The 19388-nt window shown below is 41.8% G+C and overlaps 1 protein-coding gene across 10 annotated transcripts in view; it reads left to right on the forward strand.

Moving 5' to 3' along the window:
• Window positions 1-19388, forward strand: part of Large1 (LARGE xylosyl- and glucuronyltransferase 1) — a 513859-nt gene that overhangs the window by 317213 nt on the left and 177258 nt on the right. Inside the window, exon 7 of one of the 10 annotated variants that reach the window (XM_076571999.1) lies at window positions 4586-4904. The exons of the other annotated variants lie outside the window; for them this stretch is intronic. Within the exon in view, the coding sequence (XP_076428114.1) occupies window positions 4586-4698 (113 nt within the window). The 3' untranslated portion in view covers window positions 4699-4904. Of the gene's footprint in view, window positions 1-4585; window positions 4905-19388 lie in introns of those variants that run through there. 10 annotated transcript variants of the gene reach the window in all.

Raw genomic sequence — 19388 nt, forward strand, 5'->3', positions numbered from 1 at the left:
AATTTCTATCTCATTGAGGCAGTGGCACTTGACTTCATTCACATTTAAACATTTGAGTGGCCTTGTCCTTTCTTGTCTATGTAAGGACAGCTAGCTATCCAGGTCTGCAGTGGCTCTTGTATTAAAACCAAACACAGACCTATCAACCTTGCTGATACTATAGAATCCCTCTCTAGTTAACTTTATTCTATGTAAAATCAACCAAAGACTCAATTCTCTCCCTTCAGCTTCTGCCTTTGGGAGATGTCCCATATCCCTTGGCCTCTGATTCTCCTCAACAACAGGTCCTCCCTGTAGATGTACATTGCCTGCACCTCACCCAGACCTGTACTGGCCACTGGAGGGTTTTCAGGGCCATTAATCCTTAGCAATAGAATCAGACACTGCATTTGTCATAAGTATACATTGTCTCCCACAGGCTTGTGTCTTGAAGTTCTCCCCAGCTGCTGGTGCTGTCTGGGGAGGTGCTGGAGACTACAGAAGATAAGACTTTGTTGGAGAATTCAGTTACTGGGAGCATGGTTTGGAAAGATTCACACCATCCCAGCCCCTTCTTAGCTCTCTCTACTTCTGGCCACCATGAAGTGAGTTCTGCCTTGCTCTGCCCTCTTTGCCATGATTTTCTGCCTCACCAAGGCCCATCCAAAGAGGACTAAGTGATCACAAACCAAAACCTTTGAAAATGAACCGAAGTAACTCCTTCCTTCTTTTAAGTTATATATGTCAAATGTTTGCAATAGAAAACTAAGTAGCGAACAGGTGATGGATATGATCTTGAACTTCCCATTCAGTAATATATTCTTCTAGTTACCAAAATAGCTTTTTGACAGTTGGGAATGTTGTAAGAATATAAAGACCCAAGCTTCACTACTGGAAGTTTATATGTAGGTGCAGAGTCAGGCAATAAATTAATAAGTCAAACATGTAGTGTAGTAGATAGTAATTAATGCTGTAGGAAAAATGACAGAAAGGAAGAAGAGATTCCCATGTGAGTGGGTGATTAACATGCAGACAGGGTGGTAATGAGTTCTCACAGAAAAACTGATGTTTAAGAAAATACCTAAAGAAGCAGGAAAAAGTGAGCAAGTAGGTGTGTCTAGAGGAAGAGAAGGCTGCTGTCCTGAGCACAAAGAGCATCAACCACAAACTGTTATGAGTAGATAGGGAACAGGGCAGACCTCAGAATGGAATAGATGGAGCCCAGAGAGGGCTAGAGGCTTTTCAAGCTCACATCATGGGACCTTTATATGACAATGAGATGTTGCCTTTGCTTTCACTAATTTGGGGATCTGTCAGCAGACTGGCAGAGGTGTGACTTAGTCTGCCTTCTCTTTGTAATGAATCATCCTTGTTGTGCTTGGGTGAATAGAGTTAAGCAAGAAAAACATTTAGGAGACCTCCAGTCATCCCAATGGGTGAAGATGTGAGCTTCAACAGTGTATAGCATTTGAAAAGTTAGACGTTTTCACTTTAGGGCACATTCTGGAGGTTGAGTCATCTGGAAATTCCAGGGAGCCAGAAAATAAGGTGGGAGATGGTCCAAGGTGGCTGAACCAGTGTGGTGGCACTGGGGTATAAGAGTGAGGTCAAAGAGAAGGTCAGGACTTGGTTGTGAGTCCTGATAAACTTGAGTGGCCAACTCAACATCAGCATGGAGGGGTAAGGAGGTGGTCAGAGAAATGATTGTTTCTGAAGCAAAGGGAAGTTGACTGTTGTTTATTAAATCCTTCTCTTCCAGAAACCAAACTAGAAGCTTTATGCATTTCAAAGTTTAGTAAACTGGGCCTAAGAGTGATTAAATTGCTATTCATTCCCAGACATCTATTAAATTGCAAAGCTGACTCCAAACTAAACTTTTCAGCTTTAGAGCCAGGGCTCTGGCACTTTATGTCATATCTCTGGGATTTCCACTGAGGTAGAGAAGGGGGCACTTAGCAATTTGAAGGTGGGGACTATACTTAGACCAAGTGTATTGGGGGTGCCTGAGCTAACTGCATGTAAAATTGAAATGTAGGATCTGACTTCAGCAGGTATAGGAAGATGTCCTAAGGTTATAAATAATAGATGTGTGCCCATAATTTGAGGCTTTTAGAAGAAAACCTTGCTGAATAATGAAGATGGCCTTCTGACCAAAAGGACAATGCCTCCTCTTGCAGAGGAGCATGTTGCCACAGGGTACAAAGTGACCTTCAAACAAATATGACCAACTTCAAGCATATATTTTCACTACTCAGTTTATCCTCATGTGATAGTTGTTTTTCAGGTCACTGGGAACCTTTTCAGGGACCTAACTGACTTACTGGAGTAGATCACAGCTCACATTTCCCATATTTGCTTTGTACTAAGCACTCAGCCAAGCACTCCATGGGTAAACTCATTCCTCACAGCCAATCATGAAGTGATTACAGATACAGTTCCTATCTCAACCATTTGGGAAAGGATGCTCACTAAGGTTCAATGTCTAAACTAGGGGCTGAGTTCTCAAGCTACAGAACTGAGATTCTAATTTACATAGCCCACCTTAATTCCTCTGCACACCAGAGGTGAAGAGTAAGAAATATCATTGTATGAAGGGGGCTGTCTCTGGTGATGCCAAAGGAAAGAACTCCAAGGGACTTGAAGGCCAGTTTGTTCAGATAAGAGTCACGGTAATGCAGGTATCCTGATCCAGCATGTAGAGGTGAAGAAGACACAGACTGCAATGAATAGTTTCACCAGAATTCAAGATCCTGGGACTGCAGACCCTGCTGTCATCTGAGTGGCTAGAAGTAGCTGTGGACCCAAGAGCTCTAAGCTTGTGCTCATCATAGGTAGATAAGTTAAGCCTGTGTTGAGATATACCAGTAACTTTTGAGGGTTTTTTTTTTTCAGTATATATATATATATATATATATATATATATATGATGGATCTTAGTCCTCCTTTCCTCAGTAGTAAGAGGCAAAACAGGACAGTAGGAAGATTACTAGCATGAAATTAGTGCCCATGTGGAAGAGGCCAAGGTGAGCTTGTCCACCTCTTTTGTTACACAAGGACGCAATTAGAAGGCACTAACCTTGAAGCAGAGAACTAGCCTTCCCTAGATACTGCAGCTGATGGTGCCTTAGTCTTGGGACGTTTCAGCCTTCTGGAATTATAATAAGCCTGTTGTTTATAAATGGTGCAGTATTAGGTGCTTTGTTACAGGAGGCTACCTGACTTCTCTGAGCCTAAATGAAGTAGGAATGATGCTAATGGGGTCCTTGTGAGACCTGCACAAGATAATATGTGTTATTCTCTCCATTTTCTGTTTTCTCTGAGGATTCCTACCAGAGTCAGAGCAAGTGGAATTATAGGAAACACCATTAATTTGTATCTGCTGTTACTTCACAGCATTGTCCACAAAGCCCTCCGGGCTGGGCGTAGCTATAAATGTAAAATATCAGAAAATCTGAACACCAAGGACCCTGGAAGTCTTGTTTCAGAAAAGACATTTGTAGAACTTTTAAACTTCTAGTCAGGTGCCTTGAAGGAGTGTTCTTTCACTGTCTTTGAAGTTCTACTTGTCTTATCTTGCCTGGCTCTCCTGTCGAGCCCTGATGGGATTGGTGGAGTAGGAAGAGCATACATAGCAAGGAATGGGACCAAGTTTCAAGTCCTCCCAGTGGTCTGCTTATTAGCTGTGTAAGCTTGGGGGTTATTAACTTCTTACAACCACAATTCCTCTGCACCTGAGGAAGAAAATACCAATGTCTCCTCGAAGTGGTGGGTTAAGGTTTGAGAGTGACTTGCTGATCCTGGTACCTGGTAGATACTCAGATAATATGGTACCTTTCTATTTTCCTTCTTGCCAGAACTTCAGTTACCCATTTGAATGATTACATCTATTCTTCCCTTTAGCTGATATGAAAGGAATCAAAGTGGAGGTTTTAGGACAGCCACACATTACCATATGTGCCATGTTCCTCTGATTAAAGCTGTCCCTTTTTTATTAGTCCTGCATGGCCTCTCCCAGACTTCTGTAGACTGTTTCCCCTCATCTCACATTGGCTGCAGATGCTCCTTAAACTTGAGAAACCCCTTGGCTGAAGGGAAGAAAAATAAAACTTTAAAAAAGACATAAATTCTCAAATGAAGGGGCTTTACAGTGACACCCGTAGCCTGCCATTGACTGGGTGACATAGTACAGAAGCTGGAGTTCAGCCAGGGAAGATTCTTCTTGGCCATCAGTCATAGAGTCTAGCTATGAGCCTCTAATGTGTACCATATCTTAAAAAATCTTTTGTGCCCCCAATATCAATAAGGCTCCTACCCAGCCTCCTATGCTCTTAGGTGATCATTGTTTTTTCTCTGGGAGGTTTGGCATAGGGTCTTGGTGTGTGTGTGTGTGTGTGTGTGTGTGTGTGTGTGTGTGTGTGTGTGTGTGTACATCACAAGCCTTGAACTCAAAGGACCTCTGGGATTGCAGATGTGAACACCACACTGGACTTGTTCTTGATTTTAATGTCTACTTTGGAGTTTCTATTTTACTTGGAGAATTCTGATGATCTTTTGCTTTCTTCACTCCTCTCTGCACTTGATACCCCCCTGCTCTCTTCCTATTCAGAAGTAGAAGCTGGCAGTGTGACTCATTTGGATGTTTGTGGTGCTCACAGCAGCTCAGCAGAGGTGCATGTCACTGGAGCAGCATCTAGAATTGCGTACCTGGTAAAATTGTAGATTTTTTTCATTATTTCTGTATTAGATTTGATATGACTGTGCCTCTTGTGACATCAGAGAGGTTATTTTAGCCTCTCAGAAACTCATTGTTGTTTTCTTTTTTCATAAAGTAAGAGGGTGATACATTAATAATTGCCTCAAAAGACTTTTAAGTCAGATAATGGCTTTATCTTGCACATTACTCAATAAAGGATAGCTTGATTCCATCCCATCTATGTATTTTTCTCTTGTTCTTAATTGTGAGATGCCTGAGAGTTAGCGAATGGAATTTTACATCCCTCCCCCCTTTATGTGCTTCCTTCCTTCCCCATCCTTTATCTCTTTGTCATTCATCTTCCTTTCTTTCCCCTTTTCCTTTCCTTTTCTTTCCTTCTCCTTCCTTCTTCCCTCCTTTCCTTCTCTCATTTCTTCTCATCCCTTCTATATACTCCTTTCTTCTTTTCTCTCCTGTATTGCTTTCCATTTTTTCTGAGTTTCTTACTTTTTTCTTATTTCTTACTGTTTTTTTAACTCCTGGGCCAGTCCGTGGCCATGGAGATTAAGCAGTTACTAAGCCCGAGTGCTGCATTGTGCTGTTCCCTTCTGATACCTGCAAAGAAATCTGTATGGAGTCTGACTATGTCACTAAAGATGAGTTAATAGCAGAACCTGGCCTGAAGTCTGGCTGAACTTTAGCCTATGCTCCTAACCACTAGCTTCTATATCCATCTAAAGAAAATTTTTGACAGTAGGCATACTTCTTCAGAGGAAAAGTATATTGTGAGTTAGAAGAATATCAAGAAGTAATGGGAAGGAAAGGTTGGATACCTTGGTCTTCATATCTACACTCAGAAGATCAGTATATGCCTAAGGCTGAGGTCCAGAGAGCAAGTGATGGAGAGAAACTGCTGGAGACATCTAAACTGCAGCTCAGTGAAAGGGTAGCTCTTGTCCTTTTGCCTTGGTATTCCTTCCTCTGGTTCTCAGACCTCTCCTGCCTCATCATCTTTAATTCCTTCATGTCTTTGCCCAGACTACAGCTTCCAGTAGGACATGCTTAAAGGGTCTCATTTAATCCTGCAGTCCAAAAGCTATTCTCATCCCTCTCCCTCATTCTTTTCCAGTGACACTCTTCTTGTCTGGTGGGTGACTGCACAAGTGAGAGCTCTGCACCACCTAGGCAGTGCTGTACATCTGAGTGCCCCAAATATAGGAAGTTGCACTAGTCATTGCATGTGTTGCCCACTGGTATATAACCACCAAAAGACCAGGACTAGTTGCCATATCCTTGACATCCCCCAGCACCAGTGTGTGGCATATAGTAGCTACTCAGTAAAGTTCCCTACATGATGCAGAGATAATGGAGACAATTCTAGGAGAACAGATTTGGAAGGATGAAGCAGGAAGCATAGGAAGCTTTTGGAGATTAAGTGTCAGCCTTGGGTTTATTGAGTCATTAAAAGACAATTCAGCATTCTAATCAAATGCTTAGGATTTCAGAATTGAAAAACAATATCTTTGGCTGAATGTGGGGTATTCAAGTGAGTCAAGGAAACCAATAGCACAGATTCTTTCATAGCCACAGAGGATTCCATTCCAGGCTTTCTAGTAGATAGCCCAAACTGAATCCTATATACACTATGTTTGTTATATGCATATCTATCTATGACAAAGTTTCATCCATAAGCTGGACAAATAAAGATATTGACAATAATAGATCAGTTATAAAGTACATTGTAATAAACCTTCTGAATGCTACCACTTTCTGTCAAAAAATATCTCACTTTGCTTTTTCTCTTTTCAGTTAGGACTTCACCCCTATAGCTTGTCTTTGGGATGGTCCAATTGTCAGGATCTTTGGGACTGCTCTTAAATAAAACAGTGTCTACTTGAAGACCAGCACTGTTACCTGTTAAGTGACTGGCTGGCAGGCAGGATGAACAACAAGAAATGATTCACATCCCAAGTGGAATGGCACATCATTATATCACGCTCTAACTGTTGGGAGCCCCTGTCTGTGCAGGCTTGATGAGTGCATCCCAGCCATCAGAAGCCTCTGCATGTACAGGCCCAGCCAAGGAATGAAGATAGTTCCCACCTTAGTGTCTGCTTCAGTAAGAGTCCAGTGTGCCCTGGAGTCCTGGGACAGTGCAGGGAACCATGTCCCTCTGTTTCCAGGATCTCCCAACTCTATTTGGTCTCTGTTGGTTATATGGCTTTTTTGAAAACAAAGGAACCAGGATCTGAGTGAAGTCACCCAAAGGACACTCTTTGGGTCATGGCAAAGAGGAGGAAATCAGAACTCCTGGTTGTAGATATACTTTTCCTTTCTGCCCACTTCTTTTCCCAATTCAAATTCCCCCTCCCAGGGTTATTGGGTGAGGAAAACAGAGCTTTTTATTGAAGTTACTCAGCATCTTTTTGCCATCTTTATAACTTGTTTGGTTCTCTGAACCTCTATCTTTTAAGGACAAAATTGAGATAATAATATTCATAAGGTATTGGTATTAGGCTTTGCTAGCTGGATTTTCTTCACTGTAAGGAAATACCAGAACTTTGTAGAATGTGATTCTCTGAGCAAAGCAGCTGCCATCTTCATTAGATCAGCTATGCCTACTTGTTAGGATCTATCACTATTAGTTAGGCTTGTTGCCTATTGGCATAACCTTTTAGAAAGAGGATGTGGGAGGGTCATTGTATCCTCATCTCAGTTTCCAACCACTCCTCCAAGCTATTTGTGTCATTCCACCCTGATTGCACATGGCCTCTGTGTATATAGATTAAGGAAATTGTGCTGGTTTGAAATGAAAATGGTCCCCATGGGCACATAGGGAATGACACTTTTAGAAGGCAGGGCTTTGGAGTAGGCATGGCCTTGTCACAGGAAGTGTGTCAATGGGGGTGTGTTTTAAGGTGTCTCTCTCTCTTCCTGCTGGCTGTTGTTCTAGTTGTAGAACTCCTGGCTCCTCCAGCACCATGTCTTGCTGTGTGCCACCATGCTTCCCGCCATGACAGCAATGGATTAATCCTCTGAAACATAAGCCATCCCAAGTTGAATGCATTTCTTTATAAGAGTTGCTGTGGCTATAGTGTCTCTTCACAGTAGTAGAACATTGACTAAGACAGGAAGCTAAATGAGAGAAGCTTTATCTCTGCTGCTGTGGATGAGTTGTCATCCATGCTGGGTGAAGATGTTCCAGTGTGGCTGTTGGAATCCTCTACCTATGCAGTCCAGGCCAAGGAATAAGGATAGCTCCTCCTCCAGTGCCCACTAAGGAAGGAACAGGTAATAAAATCTTGAACGAACAGTAGAGAACCTGGTTAGGATCACTCTTTGGCCTTCCCAGTGATCTTCTAGGGAGAACTAAAGGCCTCACAGAAGAACTATCATCCAAGGGCATGCTCCTAATGACCTAAAGACCAGGTTCAACATCTTAAAGATTCCAACACCTCCCAATAGTGCCCCCCTAGAACTAGGGCCTTATGAATGCCAAACACACCACATCAATGTTATAACCAGACTTAACCTGAATAGATCTACCTCATTTTCTTAGTGGGAAGTGCTTGAACAAGAGTAGGCACCTGACAGAGTTAGCTGCTGATGTCATCAGATTAGAGTCACTTTGTGGTCATCCCAAGAATACAGTCACTTTAAAAAGATTCAGGATGGCAGAAGCCCTTGGTACTAAAGGAGACATTCCCCACCCTCCTTGAGTAAAGAAAGGTCCCTACTTACCCCAACTGAGATGGAGGAGAAAAACTTGGGAACAGGGGAACATAGGAAGAAGAGCTGGGGAATTGTTTTCCCCTCTTCGGAAGTAGCAACTATGTGTCAGAGCAGGATAATCCTGAAAGCTGCCTAGAGGCCTGGCTCTTCCTTGCATGTTGCACTTCAGCTTCTCACACTCAATGGGAATAGTACTTCAGGAGCAAAATATGTAATTCTCCTAGTATTTGCAGGTATTTGTTATATTATCTCAGTTTCATGATGCTGGGTTTTCACATCTTAACATTTCAGAAATTGAGATATGGTTTACAAAAGCAACTTGACAAATAGTCTCCTTCTAGAAAATGTTCTGATAGATGCTACAATCAGTGGCTTCTTAGAAACCTGAAGGAAAAAAGTATTATTATCTTTATCCGTATATTTCTCTAGCTTCTCCTTTTAACTCTTGTGTGATAGAGGAGAAAGGGAAAGTGGGAAGGTGTGGTGGTTTGAATGAGAGTGCCCCCCACTGGCTCACATTTTTGCATTCTTAGTCTCCTGTTGGTGAACTGTTTAGGAAGGATTAGGAGGTGTATCCTTGTTGGACAAGGTGTATCTGGGGGAAGGGAGGCTTTGAGGTTTCAAAAGCCCACTCCAGGTCCAGTGTGTGCATGTGCGTGTGTGTGTGTGTGTGTGCGCGCGCGCGCGCGCACGCTTGTAATCTCTCAGCACCATGATGGCCTGCCTGCCAGCCTGCCTGCCTCCATTCCCCCTTCCATGATGATAATGAACTAACCTTCTAAATCTGGAAGCAAGCCTCCAACTAAATGCTTTCTTTTATAAGAATTGCCTTGGTAGCCGGGCGGTGGTGGCGCACGCCTTTAATCCCAGCACTCGGGAGGCAGAGACAGGCGGATCTTTGTGAGTTCGAGGCCAGCCTGGGCTACCAAGTGAGTTCCAGGAAAGGCGCAAAGCTACACGGAGAAACCCTGTCTCGAAAAACCAAAAAAAAAAAAAAAAAAAGAATTGCCTTGGTCACGTTGTTTCCTCACAGCAATAGAACACTAAGACTGAAGGTCTTTGGATTCTTTATTATTATAATAATTACATCTCGACCATAGCCTCCCCTCCCCAGATCTCCTCCATTTCACTTAAAAAAAAAAAAGCGGGTCTTCCAGGGGTATCAACCAAACATGGCATAAGATATAATAAGGGTAGGTAAAAAACCTTAATATCAAGGCTAGATGAGGCAACCCATTAGAAAGAAAAGGGTCCCAAGAACAGTATGAAGAGTCAGAGACACCTCCAACTCCCACTGTTAAGAGTTCCATAAGAACACCCTGTAACATGACGAATCTTAAAAGGTCTTATTAATAAAATCAAACCTGAAGCCAGGTATTGGGGTGAATGCTGGAAGATCAGAGAAGCAGAACAAGCCACAGCCACCTCACCTTGCCTCTATATCTAGTGGTTGTTCTGTTCTCTGACCCCAAATAAATTTATTAGGGTGCACAATTTTGGGGGGAACACAATATCACCACAACACCCAGCTACACAACCATAGTGTATATGCAGAGGACCTAGCTCAGAACCGAACAGGATCCATGATTATAGCTTCAGTCTCTATGATCTCCTACTAGAACTGCTTAGTTGATTCTATAGGCCATGTACTTGTAGTGTCCTCAACCCCTCTGGCTCCTACAATCCTTCCTCCCCCTCTTCTGCAGAGGTCCCCACATTCCACCTAGTGTTTGTCTGTGGGTCTTTGCATCTGCTCCTATCAGTTATTGGATGATACCTCTCTGATGATGATTGGGCTAGGCACCAATCTATGAGTATTGCAGAATATCAGTAGTAATCATATCCTTGATTATTTTTTTCCAGTTATGCTTGGTTTTATCCTGGGCTGTCCAGCTTCTGGCCTGGGCAGTGTCAGGCCTGGACTTCCTTTTGTGGGATGGGCATCAAGTTGGACCAGTCATTGGTTGACCACTTCCATACATTCTGGGCCACCATTACCCCATCACATCTTATATGAATGACAGATTGTAAGTCATAGGGTTTGTGGCTGGGTTGGTGTCACAGTCCCACCACTGGAAGCCTTCTCTGAGTACAGAACATGGCCAGTTCAGGCTCCATATCCCCCATTACTAAGAGTCTTCTCTAGGGTCACTCTTGTAGATTCTAGGGAGTTTTCACTGCAGTAGCTTCCACATCACCCCCCCCCTAGAGAAATATTTAGGGTCTTGGCAAATTACCCCTTGGTTACCTGTTATTGTTTGATCATAGGTTTGGGATAACCTGTGCCATTACAATTTGGGGGAAAGGCCTCAATTATATCTCACCAGTTAGAGTGGTTACCATCTTCTGGAATTTCAGTTGTGGAGACTGCCTGCTTGTCTCTTGCAAGCAAGTGTGTGCAAGGTTATGGGCAGCAAGAAAGGAAATGGGCATGAAGCCCAAGGACATAAACTTTGGGGGATTTCCCTGAGAATTGCAGGAGAGTTTGAAAAGCTGAGCAGTATTAACTCTAGAACTTAGGGAGGTTAATCTACCCAGAAGTCTCCTCTCACCTTTTCACATATTATTTATTTTTTAAGATAGAGTTTCTTGAGTAACAGCTCTAGTGGTCCTGGAACTAGCTCTGTTGACAAGGCTGGCCTCAAGCCCACAGAGATCTGCCTGCCTCTGCCTCCCAAGTGCTGGGTATTAAAGGCATGCACCACCAACACCTGGCCCTTTTCACATATTCAGTAAATATTTATTGAGCACCTGCTTGGGGTCAAATGCACAAATCATGCTCTAATACTGTGGTACTACCTAACTCATCTTCCTTCAAAAACATCTGTTGCTTCTGGGAACACTCTAGGATTAGGCACCATTATTGTGAATTATTCCACTGGCTAGCTGACTTGTCTGACATTCAGCTGAAATCTGGTACTTTGATGTAAGGGGCTACTGTGGGTTCATAGAGATCTCCCCACTGGGATATCCTCAGTCTTGGTGGAGGAAAGTCAGCTGAAGGAGATCAGATTCTTTAATAAAAGCATTAAACCAGAAGCAAATACATGGAGGCAAGAAACAAATCCTTGCAGAATGAACTCATAGAAGCAAAGCACAAGTCTGCCTTTAGAATTCTATACTCAGGAAAGAGGCTGATTTCTTTTTGCTCTGCAAGTGTCTTGGCCTAAGGGACCTTACACAAGGTTAGTTCTGTGTTAGCCATGTACCAGAGTGGCTTAATAGGACAGGAAAGCTAAGCAGTCAGTACCTAATGATCATTTAGAGTTTTGTCCTTTGAACACTTGGTCTGAGCTACAAGGTGAAAGGTGATGCTGATGTTAGAATTACCTGTATGGCCTTTTCTAATTATACAGATTACTGCCTACTGCCAGCCCCCACAATGACCTGACTGCACTGGTGACTTGAGAATCATTACTCTGGTATGGTAACTGTCCACCTTGGCTCATTTGACATGTGGTGCTGGATTATTCTTTGTCAGGGAGTGGTGATTTTGTATGTCTGGTTAAGATGTTGAGCAGTATCTTTGACATCTACCCATGAGATATCAAAAACATCCTCACTGTTAGGATTTGAATAGGCTCACATGTTGAACATTCGGTCTCCAGCTGGTGGCACCATTTTGAGAGGTTGTAGAAATTTGAAGAGTTAAGTTTCAGTTGGATAAAGGTGGGGAGGCATTGTCTAGCCTAGTCACTAGTCCCTTGTACTTTTGCTTCCTGGTTCATGAAGCAGACTCTTTTTAGTTCTGTCCAAGTGCATGGAACAATGCCTTAGCCCTCAGAATTCATGAGCCAAGATACTCCCTTCATCTTCAATCTTTAAGTTGTTTTCTCTTGTATTTGTCACATATATACAAAAGCAAAATGTACTGACACTCCCCCAAATCTTTTCTGCCAGCTGTGACAGCCAGAACTGTCTGTAGGCACCACCAAAAGTCCGGCAGTCTTTCCTGCTGAGAACCACTTCCTTGGTGACCTAGTGTGGCTGATGGGTATATGTGGAATTCATTAGGAGCTTACAGTGGTTGTCATGGTGGTGTGAGGTGTGAATAAGACTAACTGGAGGAAAGTAATGCTCTCTACATCCTTTTACAGTTCAATTGGGTGTTTCTAATTATCCACAATGCATAAAACTTCAGTTAACTTTCTGAATTAACTCTGTGCTAAAAACTCATGTTGAATAATCTTCAAACTTTCATTTCTTTGTTCATACTCAACACTAGCCTATAAAAAACAAACAAACAAAAACAAAAAAACCTTGAACTCTGAGTTTTCTCATAGCATTCAATAGCATGTAGTGATTTCTTCTTTCAGGAGTCTATACAGGAGAGACAGTTTTATTAACCAGATACACCAAAGGCCACAGGTTTGGCAAGAATTTCTGATCTGCCCTGAAAATGACCAGCTTGCTTCTTATCTATATACACATGAAACGAAGAATTCAGTGCATGGCACTCTGCAATAGTCAGATCCACATGACATTTGTTTTTTAATTCTTAAATGCCATACATAGATTATTAGCAAAATCTACTATTTGACAAGTGTAGTCTCAGCTATCCAAGAAGACAAATGCTCTGGGCTATCATTTGCAGAACAGTGGACTTCCTCATCTGGAGATAAAGCAAGCAGAGCACTGAGATGGATGGAGGGCCTTTTCCAGGAACATGGCCACCCCGACTAGGCCACATTGCTTCCCTAAATGCAAAGGAAGATGAAGATACATATGCACACATAGACATACTTGCCAAACTATATACACAAATGTATGCATATATATATATATAGTATATATATATATATATTGCATATATATATTACATTAACAAATATCTTTACTCAAAAAGGAAGCAATATTTTTTTGTTTGATTTCTTTGTTTTTTTGTCTTGTTGATTAGGTTTTCCTTATTTGCTTTTAACAGCATTGGGGACAATAAAAGCATGGTACTTTAGGGCTTTGCTTGTTTATTACTTAAATGTTTAAAAAAAATAGACCATAGGCATTCGTGAGATGGAAATTTCCATAAAAAGTAGAGAATTAGTGTTCCTAGCCAATAATCCTATTTATAAATATTATTTTTAAATATTCTGAGATTTTTTAGATTTTTATGTATGAATATTTTGCTTTCATGTATATGTACCATGCGCATGCAGTTCCTGTGGAGACCAGAAAACCATGTCAGATCCCCTGTAACTGGAGTTTTAGAAAGTTTGAACCATCATTTGGGGGCTCGGAGTCAAACTTGGGTCCTCTATGAAAATAGTAACTGTTCTAAACCTCTGAGCCATCTCTGCAGATCCCTCAGTATTATTTTTGAGGTGAAGTCATGCTGAAATTTAAGAAAGAAGCCTTGTAATATTCGTGTACATGACAGAAGGGAGGATTGTTTCTCAGTGTAGGAACTTAAATTTATGTAATAAATAATAAAATTTATTTTGAAGCAATTTTAGATTTATAGAAAAATGTGTGGACAGAACTTAGGATTTCAGTATACCCTGCTCCAATTCCTGTATTACCCTTCTGTTTATCTAGTACATTGTTTAGGATACTTGCATAAACTGTGACATAGTTGAAACTGTGATACATAATCTAGAGTTTTAAAACTGCCTTAACTCCCTCCATCTTATCACCAGTTCTAACACACATATATCCAAGTCTCCATATGAGAAAGGGGGAAACCCCAGTGTTACTGAGATTAAGAGCACACTCAAACTTTTCAGCTGGTCAGTAGCAGATGCAAGAGTGTGCATGCATGTGTATGTGTCTGCTTTTGTTCACAGATTCCTTCCATAGGTTTGTAGACAGGCCTCCTCAATGATCTGCATCAGTAACAATTTCACAGATTGGATAAGCTGGTCTCCCTGCCTTGGTGTGGATCTAGTTCTAACTGAGGATTTAGAAGCACGAATGAGGAACATGCCAAACATAGTGAGCTATGATGAGGACAGCAACATTACTGACTTTGGGGACAAGGAACAATGTCAACCACAAACCAGCAGGAGATCTCCAGTGGCCAAAGAAAACTCATAGCCATTCCAAGCAGAGGACAGAGGACAAAAACATGGAAACATGAAATAGCATAAGATGATGCTCCCTGAATATCTGGGATTCTCTGTGAGAGAAATATGGAGAATGAAGAAACAATGTTAAGGGGGTGGTTGAGAGGATGATGGAGGGCTTAAACATAAACAAGAGCCAGATTCTGGAAGATAAGGCATTCAGGCTGACTTTATAGTTATATCGAGAACAGTGACCTAGTCATACTTCAACCCTCAGTACCAAAAGGTGATGGTGCTGCTGTCATGAAAGACATGAGCAATTTCAGTATACTGGAAAGTGTAGAACCAGAAGCAAAGAGTCCTGCCTGGGACCCCTTTTCTCAAAGCTAAGCTCAGGTGGAAGGTGCCACACAGATATATATACAGTGTAGGTAAGGCATGATACAAAAGAGAACACGCTTCTAGTTGACCCTAGTTTCTCAGGGTAACAGAAGGTGGATTATATATATATAAAAGCATGGATTTAATGAAAGATAATAACTTCATGTTATCCATTTCTGATACTTTTGTTGTTTTTTTATGGTTATTTGCATGTGTGGATATCTATGTATATTAAGTTCTTCTCATAAATAAATACCACATTTATGCATGCTCCATTTGCCTATTTAGTATATACTTCCTGTTTCAAAAGCCATATCCCTCCTTGTCTCATAAGTGTTTGACTGGTATGGATCCATTCTTGGTGTAAGAATGAGGACATGAGCTACTCTACCAGCAACAGGATCTTGGACAATTCTCTGGGTCCAAGGGAATTGTAGAGAGTTGATATGTGATCTACAGTGAATAACCAGGGCTAGTATGTGTCAAATTGAGAATTTCTGCTAAAACCACTAGGAAATGGATTGCCATCCTCTGCAAATGCAGGATTATAGTGTTATGAGACTGGAATGGCCATCTGTCATTCCAACACTGGCATAGGTCCCCAAGGCCCCATAGGTTCAATACTTGCTAAAGGACCCCTGGGACTCAGTGTGATAGCATACTTATAGATGTAATATGTGATAATTAAAGAATCCTGAGCAAAATCTGCAAAGGGAAAAGGCACATGGAGTGAAGGTCAGAGAAAGACTCAGAGTTGTAAAGACTTCTTGCAATAAAGCCACACAGCATGGGTCCCAGCGATGGGTTGTAACAGTGAACCTCTGAGGCCTTGTCTATAGGGAAGTTCATTATAGACACAGGCCTATGTGTTCATTAGGAACTGGTTTTGGTATATATGTGAGGAGGGACTGCCATATATACCCAAATTCTACACTCCTTGACAGAAAACAGGTTTGCACCATAGACAAGGTGCACTATTACTGGGACTACCAAGAACTCTCCAGAAACCCCAACTCCCAGATACCAGCAAAGTCCAACTCCTAAGCAGGCACTTTTAAGAATGGATTCTTGTCTGCTGTTCACCCTCACCCCTGCATGGGCACTTGAGGCAAGTCTGAGAGCTTGAAGAGATTGATTGATTGTTTTGAGTTACAGCTCCTAGCTCCAGCCAGGCCTGAAAGAGTTTAATTTCTTAAGTCATTTTATATTTTAGTCTTCTACAACTCTGAGAAATGTGCTAACTAACAGCATCCATTCTACATGAATGGCATGTTCTGTGTGAGCTCTTTCCTCTCATGTCACCATTTCTGTTTTGCTTTCCTGGGCTACCTCCTAGACAGGGCCTTTACCTGTTACCCATCACGTGCTCAGCCTCCTCTTGGCATTTTGATTCATAAGTAAGTTTCTTTAACATTTTATAAGATGATTATATTTATATGGAAAAGGTGGATTTTGTAACCTATTCATGCAATAATGTGACCTACATTAAAATTTTGATAAACTACTTACTGCAATTAATGCTACCCATATGTGCATTGTTGTGGTGGTGTGGGATCATCCACAGAAGCTGGGAAACTGACCGTCTGAAAAGAAATCCTCCCTCCCTCCCTCCCTCCCTCCCTCCCTCCCTCCCTCCCTCCCTTCCTCCCTCCCTCCCTCCCTCCCTCCCTCAGCAGCTGAAATGTCTCAAGTATTATAAAATAAAATGCCTAATTTGTATATGAAAATAATTTTGACTGAGTCAGATATAGCCTTGTCTGCATTGTTACAAACTGGTTCTTCACAGAAAACTTGGTCAGGACCCTAGGGAAGCAGGGCCTCTACTTGGGCTTGCTGTCCTGTGTTTCTTTCTTGTTTGACCTAATTAATTGTGTCATCATTCGAGCAGATGAGTATGCCTTATGAGGACATCAATTAAAAAATAAATCAGTGTTTGTCAAAGTGGAAATGGATGTGTAGAGATATTTTTCACTCTAGTGTGGGATTATGTGGAAGCAAAGGACTTTTGTCGTGTTTATTGACATGATTATATTTTATTGCAAAGGTGAGAATGGATCCAGTACAGACTTGTGTGATTCATGGATATGTGTCTGGATGCAGGACTATGTTTTAGAATCACCATGCTTAGGAAGTCACTCTACTTTTCTGATGTAAAGTGTTCTGTTCAGGAAGCTTTTCTTTTTAATGGTGTGTTTATTTTATTTTATGTGGCTGGATGTTTTGCCTGCTTGTATGTATTGTACCATGTGTGTGCAGTGCCTTCAGAGGTCAGAAGAGGGTTTTGGATTACTTAGAACTGGAGTTAGAAATGTTTATGAGCCATCAGGTAGAATGTTAGAAACTCAATGTCTTTCATCTACAGAGCAGCAAGTGCTCATAACCTCTGACCCATCTCTCCAGTGTTTCTTTGGTGAGTACTGAAATAGTGAATGATCTGTGAGATAAATGTATATGACTAAATGATCTTGATAGCTTTTTAACTGCAGATCATATGCAGTGTTCTCTGTTGGAGGCAAAATCAGAGTTATGCAAACAGTGAGTGATTCCCTTGAATGCCCCCTTCATACACACACCCTGCATTTATCTGCCAGTAATTCCTTCTGGTGTTCCTTCAATGTTTATTCCAATCCAAAGCCTCATAAATGCTTAAAACAAAAGCCCACATAATTCATAAACAAAATTAGACCTCTGGCTCTGTGGCTGTTAGGAGTTTATAATACTCACCCCTTCTTCTATAAAGTAGTCTCAGATGCCTTGGAGCCACAGAGGGGACTTGAGATAGTAATATAACATCCAGGCATGGAGTGCTTTCTGAGACAGGAAACGAGACAGGAACAGAAATGAATGAAACAGTGCTCCCGTGGAATTCAGATCTTCTAGACTGAAGGGGGCACACAATAGTTCTAAAAGAACATTTGGTTCCTAGACCCATGCCACAACCCAGCTTGTGTCCTCCAGACAAGCCTGGAAACAGTTGTAAGGAGAGTTGGCTATTTTGCCTAGCTCAGAGTATATTTCATAGCAGCATGGAACAAATACACAATCTGACATGTTTGTGTCCTTGACTTGGGACTTCAGAGAACCCCTGTCACCCCATAATAGCTGATAACAGATCTATTTTTCTTTTATAATTTTCGGATGAAAACGTGTTTTTGTTGTTGTTGTTTGGTGGGGATTTTTGTTATTGTTGTTACTTTTTGTTTTGTTTTGTTATTTAAATAAACCACCAAGAAGAAAATACAGGGTAGGATGAGGGTTTAGGTTTAGTCTCTCTGGGCAGTACTAAGCTAAGGAAAGAGCACCATCTCCAGATACAAAACAGATTTGCTGGGCTCTTCCAAGAAGTGCCTGCTCTATTCTGGCATCATTATGACCTCCGCAGTCTTATCAATTAGTCTGTATTAGGAATAAAGAGCATGTGGCCACATCAGCACAGGGCAGAAGTCCACACTCTTACATGTGGTTAACATCCCAACTTCTTTCTGTGAATTTAAGATTATTGAGGAATTTTCAATGTAACTTATTATGCTGTCTGTGTCCTGACTTCTCTTCCTAATCTCACATGGCCACATTCTACCCTTGTTCTGCACTGTGTTGCGTTTATGCTTACTTCTGTTCCATGGTATGATTGTGACTGTTTGCCTGTGCTGACATTCTGTTTTGGAGTTTCACTGTTTCCACCTGATTTTGGTGTTCTAGAGGATAGCAGAAGAGTACTTTTCTTGAGACCTGTGAGGGGCTCAGACTGCATACACATGCATGTGTAGATGTTCTGAGCCAACAGTGCTGTGTCAGGGCTGCAAAAGGCCAGGAAAGCCTGTCTCCACATCCCGGCTCAGCTATGTGATACCTTTGCTACCTTTGTACCTTGTTTTCTGTGCAGTAAAACTGTGCACCTTCCCAACCAGTTAACAGAGGCAACCCAGCCTATGGATTAGTGAAGGAGATTACCCACCTCTCTATTTCCTTCCCTTCTTCCAAGCATTAAGTTAGTGTCATCAGGGAAATTCTTGAAAAATCTAACTGCCGAGAACAATCCTGTACCAACCAAAGCCTGGCATCTGTGGTATAGGCCCTAATTCCCATTGGAGTGGAAGGGGGGCATAAATATAGAGCCCAAAGGATAGCCTTGTAGATCATTCCTCAGGACACCATCCACCTTGTTTTTGAAACAGTGTCTTTCATTGACCTGAAAATTACCCTTTAGTTTAGGCTGGTGAATGAGGGAGCCACAAGGTCAACCCTTCTCAACCACCTCAGTTGTAGAATTACATTGTTTACCACCACACTTGATCTTTTAGGTAGGTTCTGAGGCCCCAGTTCAGATCATCAAGCTTATACAACAAGGATTTTACTGCATAAACTAGTTTCCCAGCCACAGGCCATATTTGGCAAAGCTCACAAGATGGTATAAATTGAGGCCGGAGTTGATAATAACTATCGTCAGGTAACTGACCTTGGGCCACTGGCCACTGCTTGGAAAGAGACATTGTTCCTTCCTTGTTTGTCTGTGGGAACAGAGAGGCAGGGTAGCAGTTCAAAGAAGTGTTCAGAGACAGGATTAAAATCTTGGCACCCTTACCACCCAGAGAAAAGTGCCAACC

Source organism: Peromyscus maniculatus, chromosome 5 (assembly GCF_049852395.1).
Source record: "Peromyscus maniculatus bairdii isolate BWxNUB_F1_BW_parent chromosome 5, HU_Pman_BW_mat_3.1, whole genome shotgun sequence".
In the NCBI taxonomy this organism is placed as follows: Eukaryota; Metazoa; Chordata; class Mammalia; order Rodentia; family Cricetidae; genus Peromyscus; species Peromyscus maniculatus.